This window comes from Aythya marila, assembly GCF_965140915.1.
Source record: "Aythya marila genome assembly, chromosome: 1".
Classification (NCBI taxonomy): Eukaryota; Metazoa; Chordata; class Aves; order Anseriformes; family Anatidae; genus Aythya; species Aythya marila.
Window position 1 is genome coordinate 147,635,322 of NC_139042.1, and position 16,689 is coordinate 147,652,010.

The window sequence follows — 16,689 nt, forward strand, 5'->3', positions numbered from 1 at the left end:
TGAGCTACTGATCGATCTTTAAAGAGCTGTTTTACTGAGGGACAAAATTTAGAAACATATCCCAAGAGCAAACCACCACAATTGTGGGCACTGTGCAGTGCCATAATCTCCAAAGCTAATATCACTCTTCCCTTTTCTCTCTGCTGGCATCAGTACAGATTTGACAGGGCTTACGCTGTGCAACGGCGCCTTCAATGCGGTATCCGAGAATGATTGCAGCCCGCTGGATATCAACCCTGTTCATCAGGTCAGAGCACTTCAGAGCACTGAATCTTGCTCCATCTTGATCCTCCACAAAGTAGATCAGCTCCACAGGGTTATCAACACCATCTAACCGTGACACATTCACAATCTGAAAAGAAATTGGAATGCTTTTACATTTTAAGTTGTATTTATTCGGGGTTCCTGTACATTTGGCCTTTTAGTCTTTCCCCGTCTTCCCCTTCCCTTCACAGGGTATAGGCCTTAAGGACACCTCTCTAAAAAGAAACATTTGGAACAACTTTGCCAAGATGGAATCTCTATCTGTCCTCATCTGGGATATATCTGGAATATACATGTATATGTCCCAACCTGGGATATTCTATGAATGGAAATTTCCAGGGAAGTGATCCCTCACATAATACATTTTTATAGCAATCCTGAAGGTTGTTTATTTATTTATTTGTATTTGTTTCATGACAACACAGAGATCCAGTACTGAACAGAACTGCTTTCATTCTAAATATGCCAATACTATCCCGCCCTATAAGCCTTATTACCTTTGTAGCTTGTTGAGTTGTAGGAGCTGCTGGAGAGATTCATTTAATTGCACTTTTCCTTCTCTGAATACTTTGACTTCACATTTCTTTTTATTCACAACACACACTTTTTTTGGTTCATTTTTTCTGAATGTTAAGCACTTACACAGGCAAATATTCTGTTAGCTTCAAAAAGAACTGTTTGCTCTTCCTAAATGAAAGCACCTGCACAGTTACCTTCAAACTCCAAACAGCTCCCCCTGGTATCCACCTTTCTTCAGGAAGGAATTTATTTGATGCTGTGGGAAGCAGTCTTCTAAAGACGTTAATAATCAAAAGAATGTGTGCTATGAAGAAGCCCTGTAGATACTATCTAACTGTTGAACATCTACATTGCAGATGAGACTCACATAACAATTTTAAATTCCTATAAAATTAAACTCATATATAATAATTCTCCTCTGATTTACCATTTAAGTTTAATGGTGTTTTCAACCTAGAAATACTCCAAACAAAGAGCAGGAGGTATTCCACCATGCAAAACAGAGTTTGAAGAGATCTGGGAGGAAATGCCACAATGGAGCAATATATTTAGTTTCCTCCAGAACTCTCCTTTCACTGTGAAGTACATAGTTAATAAATTAGAATGTCAAACAACTGCTTATAGGCTTAAAATAAAGCCAATTAATAAATGTTTGCATGTCTAAGACTTACAAAAGCAAAGCTTTTTTTTGTTTGTTTTTCTTTCCTTGTTTCTAACAAAATAATCACGTTGAAGCGAAGCAGTGCAATGTTTTAGTTCAATAGGAATGATATTGTTGTCTTTGGGGGACATCAGCTCAACATGTCTTAAAAAAGCATCTCCCAGGAATGGCAATATTAAGTATAATAAAAACAAAACAAAAACCAAAGCAAAAAAGCATAACTGTCATACAAGTTTTTTTAAGCCAAATCAACGGAAATCAAAGAACAATGTTCAGCGTTACTCACATTTGGCGTAAGTTACAGAATACACAAAAATAGAGCAGAGAAATGAGCAATTTTATGAGACACAGCAAGACCTGCTAACCCATTAACCAATACCGTTTTCTCATCCTGAATGCTATTCACACTTCCACCAACCCCTGATTGAAGGTAACACAAGGGTATCAATAAATATGGTTTCTTAGTGCACATATTCAGCAGCTGTAAAGTCAAATCTGTTTTCACAGAACCCAGATACATCATGAGTTAACAAATGCCCACAGCTTCATATCTCTACTTCATCTGGGCTGCCTTCACCACAGCCTGGCCTTAATGCACAGAACAGTAGGGAGTATTAAGCAGTATCTGCTTTCAGCTTGGATTAGCACTTCCTAACTAGCACATACCTCACACAGAGAGCAAGGGAATTGAAAAGCTGCTTGTGATTAAAGTCAATGGGTTCTCATTTTAATTTTAGGAAGCTTCTTTGTGACACTTGCAAACCTACAGAATCAGAGAAATCTAGAAGATTCTTAAATTGAATTATCATAGATTTTATGGTGTTGTGGGGTATTCAAGAAGTACTACACTTAGTGTACGTGTGTTAAACACATAGAGTAACAGTCAGAAACTCTGGCTGAATGAGTTCAGAAAGGAACTCCTCCACAATTGCCTTTAGAAAGAACAGAGGGGGAGGAAGACAGATCCCGTTGTGCAAGTTGCCACAACCAAAATAAAACACTTTTAATACTCTTCTCCATATTGAGGAGTAGGGAAGGGTGAGAGAAATCCAACAGGATGGTAAGGAGAAGCATCTGGAGGTATTTTGGCATAGTATAGAGAACATGGCAATGAACAAGAAATTCAACAGAGAGAAGTGCAGGCTGGTGCAAATGAACAAAACTCACTTTTTTCAGATATGCTTTCTCTGAAAGAATTCGTTCTGATTATGCAGTTCTTTATGAGTGCTCACTTCATAGTACAGAAGGGTGCAGACTGAATTTCAAATCCACGTGGAGATGGCTACAGAGTTCTGTTCTCAGAGAGCTGATGGCTGAACAGGCTATTGTTGAGGTGGCTACGAGACAGCTCAACTTGCATGCAAACTCAGGAATTGCGACAGTATCAGCTCTTTAGATTTCAGATCTGTCCTGTTGATTCACCAACCCTCTGCGTGTGTTTTTGTTTTTTTTTTAACAGACCTAAATTTGCTGCAACACAGTCACACTAAGTCTGAAATATTTTTAAATCAATTTTAAAAATCAAGATACACAGTCACTGCACCCATTTTTTACAGTTTCTGTATAATAAGTTTTGTGCCATTTTCCTCCAACTTGTATTCTCTGTGCAGCTTCAGATTGCTTTTGTCCCATATTTAATAGTGGTCTCTCTCTCCTTTAGAGTGCTAAGAATGAAAGCAGAGACAGAAGTGGTATTTTCCAGGCATGTAGAAATGCAGCCCATGTGCAAGGAAGGAAGCATTTTACATTTATACTTTGGCAGTGAGGAAAGACATAAGGAGAGATGAGATGCAAGAATTTCAATACTGAGAAGGCAGAAAATTAAAAAAGAAAAAAAGAAAAGACTAATTCATTCAATTTCTGTGTACAGAAATGATTTCATCTTTCTTGATACTAAATACGTGTTTAACCTCCAGAGAGGAAAGACTTAATTGTGTTCAGGTGTCAGTAAATTTAATTTAAAAAGTGTCTTCAAGAGACTATCATAGGTCAGTGAAGAGAGTTGCCTTGGCAACCAGGTCTTGTTCATAAATGAAAGCAGGGGAAATCCAGGTGTTGGACAAACTCACGAGGCATGTGCATAGCATCAGTCAGCCTGAGATCTCCCAGCCATAAACCCATTCACAGGGAAGGAGTCCCTGGGTGAGCTTATTCAGGAGTTTGAAGGGAGAAGTGTTATTGAGGAATAAGCAAAACACCCTCAGTAACTCCAAAACATATGCACTAGGATGATTTTCCAATTTTCATATACCCTTATCCCTTAGGAAAAAATATAATCAAACAAGATTCTGCTTTCTACTTTATTAAAAAAAAAACACAGTATTTTAGCATAGAGGCACTTAAGTCAAGCTGTACTCTGGCCTGAAGGGTTTGGGAGATGAGGCAACATAAAATATGTGAAGCAAGCATCGCATGCAGGTGGCCCTGGGTCAGAGAAAGCCCTTGCACAAACCGGCAATGGCAGGAAACATTGATTGTTGCCACCACATCAGGCCCTCACCCAGTTTGCCACATGGGCCTGAGTCTGCCAGCAGACCCTCAGACCCTGGTCACACCGTGCCAAGGAGACCGGTGAGAGAGCTGAGGGGACCAGGACATGGACTGCAGGCCTAAGGACTGCTCCTCTGACACCTTCTGTGGAGGCTTTGCTGGCCCCATGGATTGGTTTCAAACGAGGTCGGGCAGCAGTTCCCATAAGCTCTGTACTTAAAGTCTCACAGGGAGACTTGGCCTTCATCCAGATTATGCACTTGGGAGAGATATATACTGTTAGCAGAAAAGCAAGGGAATGAACCCCTGCTTTAATGAAAAACTCGATTCAGTCATTGCCTCCCCTCACAGATACTATTCTCTCATGCACGTTATGACTGCGGTGTCATCTAACCTGCTCTTTTCTTTAAATTAGAACATCATTCTTTTTGTCGCTTAGTAGGATCACCTTTTTGCTTTCTTTTAGGTTCAATAGAACGAGCACACCGAAATGAAGGAGAATTATTTTTGTATTAGCTTCTAGCATATTTTTAAACTACTATTAAACCCACTATTTCCACAGGAATTTAATGAGAAATTATGATGAACTATTCACAAAACGTATCATGTGGCTTAGACTGTGTCGGTACAAAGCAAACAGCATTAAGCATGTGTAGAAACAGCAGATACATGTCAAAAATATATATGACATGCTCTGTAAAACAATAATATGAACGTTATAAAAAGTCAATGGAACTATTTCATGTAAAACAGTCAACCATAAGGTTTCAAAGGTTTCTGTTTGAGATGGTTATAGACATTTTTTAGTCTGGAGTGCCACCTGTTAATAGCACAGAGGAGGGGAAACATGCTATCTGAGCACCCTGTGTAGACCAAAGCTATTATTCAAAGTGTCTAGATTTAAAGTGTAATTTTTAACATTCTTAGATCCTAACACCTTTAGAAATGAAATCTAAATCTCACAAAGTATCAATTCTATTTTCTTAGTATATGAAAGGAAACTTATATGCCTGCAGCAACATTTGCAAATAATTGCTTTACCTTTTGACCCACGATCTTGATTTTCCATAGAGCTTAGAAATGTCACATTTCTATACACTACAAATATCCTTCACCTCAGGAAAAGCTCAGATCTACAGGGGCTCAACACAAGTGAAATGCGTGTCTAGTCTTTTGTGGATATATGCACGTCTTGCTAATAGAAGTAACCAACACTTCGGTGTTACTGGCAGCTTGTGTTCTTATTTTCAATTCCTTGTGGCCTACTAATACAGTAGTCACTGTTTGGTGAGCAAGAAACTGAAATGGGAAAATCTGAATACAAAAATACAAGGAATATAAATAGCTGCCCTGAAGACTCAAACAGATGCGTATACACAACACACTTCAAACACAGCTTAAAAACTTGGCTATGAGTAATAGAATGAGCAGCAGTAAAACTAAAAGGTTTATTGCGAGTGACTATGGACCAGACCCTCAACTGACAGGGAAGCACCCTTGAAAGCAATTCCCCTTCACTCAGGAGACCACCAGCAGGTGCCTCACTCCAGCTGCACTTATCTTTTCACCAGGTGTGATGCTGACATGTCTATTACACTGGGCCTGGAAAGGTCAACATGAGAGCAGCTCTGCATAACTATCATCGCATCACAGGAATATTGATGTGGTCAGGACAGTGACTGTGAAACCTGCTGTAAGCATGGAAGTCTTCCCTGGGTTCAGACTCCAGGTTCCTACCTCTAGTGCTGCAGCAATTACAGGCCAAGTTTACAACACTGCAGCACACATAAAACTTGGTCGCTCCAGCCAGCCTTAGCATACAGAAATAGTTAGCAACTTGTTTGGTTGGGCCTTTGAATACATAAGGTAACAATCCTGGTGAAAAGATCATTTCTTCATAAAGAATTTAATATTAAGGCAGAACTATTCCTTAATGATCTATCCACATTATACAAGCCAAACCTTAGCCAATCTGTTCTGTTTTCTACAGAAATGCCATTTTGGCATGCATGTTCTCTGCTGCAGTCATCACTGAAGTATTTGAGCTTCTCTCTGCAGAGTACCCAGGTTGGAACACGGTTAGAAACCACAGAAGGTTTACTGAATACTCAGACATAACTGATGAACTTGTGAGAAGTCAGCTTCACTAATGCAAGGAAATATTGCAGAGAACAAAAATGCTAAAAACATTTTTTTTTCACTTATTGCACACAGGTAAAAGTAGGTGCTCTGGAATATCCAGCCACCAGGCACAAAGACTCACCTAAAAGCATGTGGCCAATCTCTTATGAACAAATTTCTAAGGCTGGTTGTGTCTGAATGGGATTCTTCCCTGTATGTCTCCTTAGGGCACCAGCAAATGACTAAGTCAAAACCAGATGACACAGAAAAAGTTTGGTCATTTTTGGGGAGTTAGGAAGTTGGCCTCAGAGACAAAATATAAGTAATCAACTCTAAGGAAGTGTTAAGCATTAGATAATTAATGTAATTTACATTTAATAAAGGCAATTTGAGATACCATAAACCAACAGCCTCTAAGGGTATCTTACTTACACACCTGAATATTCTGTGAACACATGCAAACAAGCAGCTGTGGTACCTGACAGTACCTACCAAGATCCACACAGGAAAGCACCTCACTGATCACAGATACTTAGCAGCGAGGATCACACGCTGCAAGTGTATCATACACTCTCCTTCAGCCTTCTTCTCTTCCACACCTTCTGTATTACAGTGCTAACTGTATCGAACAGTATTGGCAGTGAGCACCTGGAACAACCTTGTGTTGTGTGGGACGGTAGGGTGTGCTGAACGTAACTAAGAGAATCCTCCACTGCCAAAGACAGCAATTTGCAGACTCTTCACACTAATTAAGTAACATAAATGAACAGCAGTGCTGGTTGGGACATGAGCTGCAGAGTTATCTTATATCCCAGTAAGCAATACAATGTTATTAGAAAAACATTGTTATTTTCCAAAACAGTATTCTTTAGCTAGAAACGACCTGCTTGGAATCTCGCACAGGAAAAAACACAAATGACTTTGAGCTTTATTGTCTAAAATAGTAAAACCGTAATCTACATGTACACATTTTATAGGCTATGGTATCTTTGCTAACAACATAAGGATTATGTGTTTATTTTATACGCAAAGGGAGGACTGAGGCATAAAGAACAAAGTGCAATAAGAGGTGTTGAGAATAAAAGACATCTATTTACAGCAATTCAAAGCTGCATGAAACAAAAATAAAAGTAAAATCAATTACTGAAGCAGATGTTTCCAAGACAGAAAAACAGAAGTAAGAAAATCCCAGTATCTGGAAATTTAAGTGCTAGCAAAAACTGGAAGGTTAAGTTAAGAAAATATAATAGGTCTGAACTATGAGAAGGGCCATTTGTGAGATAAACAAACTGCTATTGACTTAGCTAGAAAAAGGAATTTTTAAGAACATTATTCTTTAAAAATGGTTTTCAGCTTGCTGAAACGACTAGAAGAACATGTGAGGATTTATAAACTAAAATTAAATATCCAAGCCTTCATGGACATTATGTCAATAATTCCACCTGAGACAAAACTATAATGAAGCACAGGTCTTCAGAAGCTGTCATATGTACAAAATTTGGTGTTATTTATCTATCTTACTTAAAAGCCACTCCTGATCACAGGAGTGACCTATGATAAATAGGGAGTTAAGAGTCAGAATACACTACTCAACTGCTGCATCAAGCAGCATACGATTCTATTTCATATTTCTACACTGTCACCAAAACACCATAGAGAGCTGTGAAGCAGCTGTTCCAGCAAAGCACCTCTTCAGTTCAGATGACCATTCTATCTCCTTTTGCTAGACATCTCATACAAGTCAGACAAGATAGCCATTTTTTTGAATAGGATGTTGATAATATCATTTGCAGTGTGGTTTTTTAAAAGTCATCTTTTTTTTTTTTTTAATAGCCACTTAAAATACTCAGCTGTTTCCATTTGTTATTTTTAGTTTAAAACACAACCAGTTAGCCAGAAGAACCACATTTCAAGTACAAAACACAAGCATCATCAACTAGCTAACTAGTCAAATGTGATACATGCTTTTGAGTTATCTATTCTCAACTCAAAATCTAGGTATCATTAACTTATTGAATAATTTATTCCGCTTTATTTCTTCTCTGACTTTGAACTCTTAATACCTGAACAATGTTGCTGCCTGCAAAACTGGCTCGTCTCCATATCCGCCCTCTGGCCAAAGCCTCGTTTAACAGGTGAGCTAGCTTCCGCTCCATCTCAGCCTGAAACACTTCCTCCTGAATTCGCTGGTCGACGACACCCAAGAGAACTACATTGCAGAAAAAGTAACCCAAGAACACAAATGAATTAGTAAAAGTTTTCAGCGTCTTTTCTGCAACTTCAGTTACACGCGTTGAGTCACTCTGTGACATCTCATGGACAATTCAAGAGCAGCAGTATTCTTGGGGGAATACTGGGAAGTTAAGCCAGTGGTTACACATTAGAAAGGCAGGCTTTGTATCAGGAAAGATTAAAAGAAATAAATTTTTAAAAAAAGGACAGAGGGCACTTTTGGAATTTCAGACAGTCTAGTCAGACATATAATGTAGATTTTAGATTTTGAAAAAGCAAACATATGAACATCCAATGAATTATTCAAAAACAAACAAAAGAGAAAATTCAGCTAAATTACTTGCAGCAACTACTTTCAATCAAAATTTTGTGTTTGAAAGTGAGACACAGTTGGAGGTGGACAGGGCAAGGGTTCAGAATCAAGGTTAAAAAATAAGAGCACGTGAATGAACCTGTGTATTCCAGGCACATCTTCCCTAGATAAAATCAAGATTACCAAGTAAGCCAATTAAAGCACACACACAAAAAAAATGGTTAGTAGCCCCACCAACTTCACTCCCTAACCCCAGGTACTCCAGGTCACTAAGGCAGCTGATGCTGAGATGAATACCTGAGGAACAACACGTAGGAAACAACAAAAAACTGTGGACCTTTGCCAACAAGATGGCATCCAGAAAAAGTAAAATGGAGTTAATGGAGTGACAGTCATCTGAACAATCCAGTTAAAAAACCTTAAAGGATAGTAAACTGACTTGCCACTGACATTAGCAAAATAATCCACTTTTCATTCCTGAGGCCCTCCACTATAATGGTTTATTTTTAAAAGGTCAATTTTTAGTAAAGTTTTTTATGTTTGCTTACTTAAGTGTGGTGCTTAAAAAAAGCAATTTGATTAGATAAAATCAATTAAATACAATTTTGTTTAAATTATTAAACAAAATATAAAAAACACATTTTCCATTTAAAATTTTTCACTGCATATGTCAGAAAAAAAGGAAATATTTTCATGATTTTTCTCAGAGATCAACAGCATGTCTGCTAAATTCAATCACTAATGAAGCATCTCAAAATCAAAAGTAAAATAAACAGTGGCTTAGGGATGTTATATATGGCAAGAAGACCGTTCTTGCCTGTGTATCAAATTTGAGTATCAGTTAGTTCTTCTTAATAGCATGAACTGTATTCTACAACCAAGAGGACAGCTACAGAGAACACTGCATCTCCCAATGTTTTATGACTACTGGGATACTTTAGAATACCCATGCACATATATCTTGGTAATTGAGTATTAAAAAACCCTCATCTTTAGCGTGCAGAAATTCTATCATTCTCCTTTGTCTTGAGTCATACCATCTGTCTAGAAATAGCTATCAAATAATGAAAAAAGCCATTAATATAGAATGATTTTGCCCTGAAAACACAATATACATACTTAAAGGACTGAAACAGCCGAAGTGTTTCCTTTTCCCAGGATGCCTGCAAGAACTGGGATTACAAAAAAATCCCTTTGTATCAAAGAAAGGTGCTGCAGTTGGTGTTAAACCTCATAGCCAAGAATTTTAGGGACAGAAAAAAAAAAAAAAAAAGTGTGTGGAGGATGTGCATATGTTATTTCGGAGCTTTAAGAACCTTTTTTTTTTTTTTTTTTTTTTTACTCCAGGGTCTAAGGAAACTTCCAACAAAAACAGATAAAAACAGATAAAGCAGGAGAGAGTGAGGGTATCTTGACCAGCTGACTAAAAAAAGCCAACAAACAGCTAAGGGAGGATGACGTTGGCTGTGCAATACACACAGGTAGATTCTCTCCTGTTACTGAACACAATTTGAAATTGTTCAGTAAGACAAACTATGTGGGCTTCAGAGGTTAAGCTGCAATTTGGTTTCCTGCTTAGAAGTACGCTGGTAACTAATGAGAGGAGACAGGGATACCTGAAAAAAACAGAAAGTATGTCTATACTACTGGTGAACTATGGATGGAAAGGCTGTGGGACGACAAAAGTGTATCCAGTGAGGCATCAGCACTGTAACAGCAAGGTTTTCAGGCATAGCCTGGTTACCATTCAGCCTTTATGTGTTGAAGAAACAGATAGGATCTACTGTGCTTGCAAGCAAACTCAATAGCATTTGAGCATCTAAAAGTGACAACTCAACCGTATCTGCTCACTGCAGAATAAAACATCCAACAGACTTGGGTGGGAGGGATCTTCTGTGAATTAATTGGAAGAGATCAATGAAATTTGATGAAGCCATTTCCCATACTCAGAACATATCTATTTTTATTTTGTTTTATTCCTGTCATGTTTTGGTACAAAGTGTTACACAGAAAGTTCTTATATTCACCTAAAACAAACAAACAAACAAAAAACTTAAAATCAGTGTAGGTATTGAAAGCATGTAGGGTAGATACTTTATGCCTGACAGCATAAGTTGTCTTGCTAAGAATGAACTGCCTTATAGACAAAAATTTTAATGTACATTATAAAAAAATTGCAATAGTTCATTCTAGACCCAGGAATTACATTTCCCAGATGTCCCAGGTCACCAGGCCTTCGGTTTTAGAATTTATTCAGCTTAGGCACATTACCACCCTACAAACATGCAGCACCCCCAGGGTATTGATATTTATCTAGGCTAGTTACCCTGCTAACAAAAATAATTGCGTGCTTACTTACTGACATACACTGTACGTACCTGTTCTCACCCAGGAAGATTTCATTAACTGGGACACATTAAGCTTAGGATAATGAAAGGCTGAGGGAAAAACAGAATGGAGGAAAAACATCCGTTAGAACAGTACTCTCAATAACATACACACACAAAAAGAGAAACCACTTCATACTTTACACTGTCAGTAAGCATCTTATTTACACAGATGTATTACAACTCCTGAGGCCGTGCAGACGCAGTGGTAAAGGCAAGTGCTGTGAACATACACTCCCCCAGTTCATCTCTGAACGAAAAGAAGCTAACTGAAGCAGTCAGATTTATTACCTGAAAGATTTCAAGCTGCTGTACTGAGGTCATTGCTCCTAGAAACTTAAAAGTAAAGCTCACTGTGAATTGTGTTTCTTACCGAGCTAAATGCAGGATAAGACTTCTGCTCAAAGGGCAATGAAGCAATCCATGAGTGTCTGAGAACGAAAACATGACTTCCTATGAGGCAGAAACTACATGGAAATATTAAATGCAAAGAATAAAACTGAATAGATCTGACTTGTGTTCCAGACTCGTGCAGACGGAAATATTTAAAATATATCACCCTGGTAAATTATTTTACAAAAATCACAAAGAAACACACGTAGAAGCATTGCTGTGGACAAATCTAATGGATTATGTGTTTGGCCTGATGGCCCCAAGCTTCCTGTATAAAGCCATGCTCCAGAGTGAAATCCTTGCCCTAGTAAAGTGAATTAAGTCAATTTCCACTGATTTCAATAGAAATAAGATTGTTCCCAAGGTTTCCACTGGAGAGCAGTAAAGACATGTTGGGAAACAAGTGAAGATGGGGGCTGGGCCAACAGTTTCCTCAAGGGAAGTCTGAAGCTTTACTATGGCAATACAAAAGAGGAAGGGTCATAACTTTCTCAAAATATTTAATCCAGATGCAGTTTGCTAAGCATACACAAAGGTTAATTTTTAAACTGTTTCATGGATAGAAAGAATGACCTGGTACATGCTAAACCAATTTAGAACAAAGCTGTCCAGTCTTCAGTTCCAGAGACTGTTTGCCACTACTGCATGTTTTAGACATGTAGAAAATTATCTGTTTTCTAATTTAATTATGACATAAACCTTAGAGTAGCTGACTTCTGTCAGCAAACCTAAAACCCAATTCTTTGCCCTTTAAAAAGCTTACCAATTTTTTGCTAACATAAAAGCAAAGGAATTACTACTTACACTATCTTTTATTTCCAGAGATTTATGGATAGTCTTGTGGAAAAAAAGTGAAAATGTGGTTATTTGCACCTTTATTTCGCTAATAACAATACCACTAGGTTCAAGAGAACCACCTGGGAGGTACACTGTGACTTACTGTTCAGAATGGTATAAGACGATGGTTCTTTATTCTGAACATGAACATCAGTACTCCGTACACTGACCAGGGTGCATCAAATTTCCAAAACTCTCAGACACACAAATAGCACCCCACAGTCCATTTAATTTAACACATTTGTTTTTTGTATACTGCTACATGATTCTTCTGAGCGTAGGTTATAGACTGGAGTTCTATTTGCTCTGGTCATGCAATTGTTCACTTCAATTTAGAAATACAACCTGAACAGAAAAGCATAAACAAAACTGGATCTGTGTTTTCCAAAGCATGGAAAGAGCAAGATAAGAAACTGAGAAATCTTCCAATTGCCACAAAACTTTGAACTGCTAACAGTTGCAGTTTTTTTTTTCTTCTTTTAAACCAAAATCATGCTTTGCCTCAATACTTAATGTGCTCTTCACGCTTTTTCTAATTAGTACTTGAAAATGATTTAATTCATGCAAATTACTGGATGACTATTCACTTAAACTTTTCACGGAATTAATGAAATTTAAAAATAAACTGACGAGCAGAAAATCTTGAAATTGAAAAGGAGGATGTGCCACAATCACTGGCAGCTAAGGCTGCATTCTGAAACCTGACAAAGAACGCATGAAATGAAGGACGCTTCTGTAACTCAGACAATGCTCCAAAGCTATAAAATACAGGCTCCAGCCCTTATGGCTTATGCCACAGGCCACTCCAGTGTCTTGCTAAGACTTGTGGCCTGGTCCTGAGCTCAGCTGGAGTCCCAGCACTGCAGCATGATCCTAGTCGCAAGATTCTTAATCCTCCTGGAACTACTGTTTAAAACCAGCCCAGACAAAATGCAATTGCTATTTAGGTTGCGGCTGGTCTACTAATGACTATTGATGCATTAATGAAGTATACACTATCCTCATGAGAGGATTCTGTCACGCAGTCCTGAAGTACCTAGCACACCATGTAACGGCGTTGATTTGATGCTGAATGAAAAAGCAAAGGGTCACCTAGCCATCTAGAAGTCTCTTGACAGCAATCTGAAGCACATAACTCCACTAACATGGCCTTCACCAGGTATTCTAGTAAGGATATGTCTGATCTTACATGAAGACATGGGACTATGCATGCTAGACTTGGTCCCACACTGATTGTTCTTATTTATGATAAATGGAAGAACAGAAAGACAAAGCATGGAAGGAATGAAGTATTTACTATGAGAAGACATCCCCCAAAAACTAAGATTCCATGGAAGCACTGGGGTGTACTGTATTAAAACAGTATTTGTTAAAAATCTGATCCAAAATCCACTCTGACAAAAACTACCAAAAAATCTGAAGTCCTTGAACTGTATCATATTATTTCATCTATTGGCCTTGCAACACCTCCAAAGTATCTGAAATAGATGCCACCCATCAAAGTGCTAGTTATGGCACTGAAAAACAGTCCCAAGGCAACTCTCTCTATTTAAGGCCCTAATAAAAAAAGCAATATATTTGGGGTAGGCTCACAAAGGCCAATATTCCTCATGTAGTCCAGTGTTAGCCTTTGCATGTCCTCAGAGAAATCTTACAGCCATAAAGACATACTAAGCGTATTCCTTCCTATGTGTTTTTTTGTTTGTTTGTTTGTTTGTTTTTGTGTTTTTTGTTGTTGTTGTTGTTTTTTTGGTTTTAAAAAAAACAAACAACCTGTCACCTAGGAACTGTGACTAAACATGCCTTTCTTTCTGCTGATATATAGTTCATGACCACGTAACCAAATGAGTTTGCAGTCTGAAATGAGAGATATAAGGTGGACAATGCAAAGTTAGCAGGCAGAAAGATGTAACCTGGGCATTTGAAAATAGCATGTTGCTGAAGTCACTTAGAAGTCTGTAGGGCAAAAAAACAAGTCTGGAAGTTTCCAGGCCCCTCCAACAGCCCTATTCCTGCACAGAACAGTCCATTCTGTCAAACAGATGACTTGTACTGTAGAAACTTACTTTGATGAGTTCAACAAGGAAAAAAAAAAGACTAAGAATTCCTGCTGTTAATCATGTATTGCACAGGGACAACCCACACAATGTAAAGTATAAGCAGTATATATCAATTATGTGAAAAACCCAATGAAAAAACTGCGTGCAAAAGGCTACATGAAGTGAACAGGAAGCAGGGAGCAAATACATTCCTTCAAACAAAGCTCATATTTGGGATAACAAAAGCAAGATCTCACTTCACTTAACAGTGCTGAGTCACAGTGATATTACACAAGCTGCTTGTCCTTAGTATGAATCAATATGAACCCCCTGACAGATCAGCTCACCTACAGATCAGTTCCTTTTCTTCAGGTGCAGGCTGTAACTTATCAGATCACCTACAGAGCCCTAAGGAGGGGTCACCACCAAACATATAACTGCTACCAGGCCTGGCAGTCAAGGCACAAATGCCACAGAACTGTGTGGTAAGGAATATTTCACATTTACATATAAATATACCTTCCAAAACTCCCCCCAAATCATGTTGAAAAGTAGAGGGTTGCAAATAATTCGCATAGAGCAAAGCAGCTGTCTGTCAAAGGAAGATCTTCTCAACACCCTCCCTGCTGTAAATGCTCTGTAGACTAAGGGAAAACATGAGAACAGAGCCTAGAAAATCAAAGCATTTAGGCACCTCACTGCCAAAGTAGCTCTGAGAATCTGGCTGTTGGTCATCCTCAAGCAGACTGATGAATAAGATGTCTCAGAAGAGATCTGCCCAACACTGCTGAGCCTTTGGATGTGATTTCTGGCTCTGAAGATCTAAAATGATTTGGCTCAAAACACAGCCACAGTAACAGTGCAAAAAAAGAAACACGTGGAAACAGCTAAAAGTAACTGAGTGAGGATGCCTCGCTTACAGAAGTGTATGGACTACGTCCATTATTGCTTGCTGACAGACAGACCCATATCTCTGAACAAGCTGAGAAGCTGCATTCTCACTTTGCTGACTTATCAAATGGCACCACGTCTGCTGTTCCACAACACTGAAACCAAATACACTGAGGCACTACTGAGACCAAACCAGAGAAGTGCAAAATCTAAATGAGCTATCCTGCAGTGGGCTAAATCTGTAATTAAATAAGAGTTGCTCTAGTGACGTGCTGTCACAGAGCTCCACTGGCATCAAACAGGAATCAGCCCCACTAAAAGCATGCAAATAACATTGGGAGAGTCCCTGGTCTGAGCACTAAATAAATTAGCTTTACATTTCTTAAATACCAGTAAGGGTGAAGGGGGGAAAAGAGCAGCACACATGCATGTTTAATAGCAGTGTTTTTCTCCTATGACCAGTCTTGTCTTTCAGGATATACTGACCTTGGCAGAAATTCTGTTATCATCTAATTGCACCGTACCACCATCATACAATCTGGAAGATGGGATTCTCAGCAAGGGGCAACCTGCAAATTCACTACACTACAAATATCTCTCCATAATATATGTGGATGTAAGTAAAAATAGTAGGATTAGATGTGTGTACTTCACAGGGAAAAAAACAAACAAACAAAAAACAACATCAAAACACTAAAAATAATACCCAAGAGACTAAAAGTAATAAACTCAAGGGCAAAGGTGAAAAAAAATCCATGCATAGTGAAGAGAAACATCTTTCAAGCAATCATGGCAAGAGGAACATTTATTTTGAATTCAGTGAGAAACAAAGATCACAGCCCACAGTCTGAGAACTTCTGTGGCCTCACAAGGGACAAGGAAATGCTAGTCATCTATGGAGAAGGCTTTTGGTCCTGGCTCATTTAAATACTGCTACCACTGCAAAGGTACAGTCTATGTGAGACCAAGTGAGAACAGAATTTTTAAAAGGAAATGAGAAGGTTAATACAACATCTGCTACATTTTTAATTGGTTATGAGAGCAGAGGGATCAAAATCCCTCAAAATTAAAACAAAAAGATTTAAAAAAAATGAATACTACTTCTAGTCATTGGGAAATTATCATGTATATAGATTGAAAGGTGCTGCACAGCACAACGTTCAGTGACAATGATTCTCCTTGTCCTGTCTTCATTGACATACTACTGTACAGCTGCATAATGAACAACACCTACCACTAAGCCTGATTTTCCATCAGACATTTGACTATACAGACAGAATCACTGCGTCAGGTGCTATGCACCTACATAGCCCACAAAAAGTAACTTAGGTGATTAAAAATCTGCATTGTAAAGTACTGTGAGATAGGAGAAACTGGGAATTAATGGACTAGGTTAACATGAATGGGTTCCACCAGGAAAGGCAGTACTGTTCTCTCATGATCTTACGTTCATGAGCCATTGTTGCAATTAACAATTCACTAGTGTACAAGGATTATTGTTGAACTTAGATACTTGGCATACTTATGAGACTGAGGTCCCCT

At 38.4% G+C, this 16,689-nt stretch overlaps 1 protein-coding gene across 6 annotated transcripts in view; it reads right to left on the reverse strand.

Annotated features, from left to right (window-relative positions):
* Positions 1 to 16,689, reverse strand: part of KIAA1549 — a 139,561-nt gene that overhangs the window by 45,128 nt on the left and 77,744 nt on the right. For all 6 annotated transcript variants that reach the window (XM_082771916.1, XM_082771918.1, XM_082771920.1 and 3 more), the window contains 3 exons: positions 10,979 to 11,038; positions 8,119 to 8,264; positions 175 to 352 (listed from right to left, as the gene is read on the reverse strand). In XM_082771916.1, the coding sequence (XP_082628042.1) occupies positions 175 to 352; positions 8,119 to 8,264; positions 10,979 to 11,038 (384 nt within the window). The remainder of the gene's footprint in view (positions 1 to 174; positions 353 to 8,118; positions 8,265 to 10,978; positions 11,039 to 16,689) is intronic.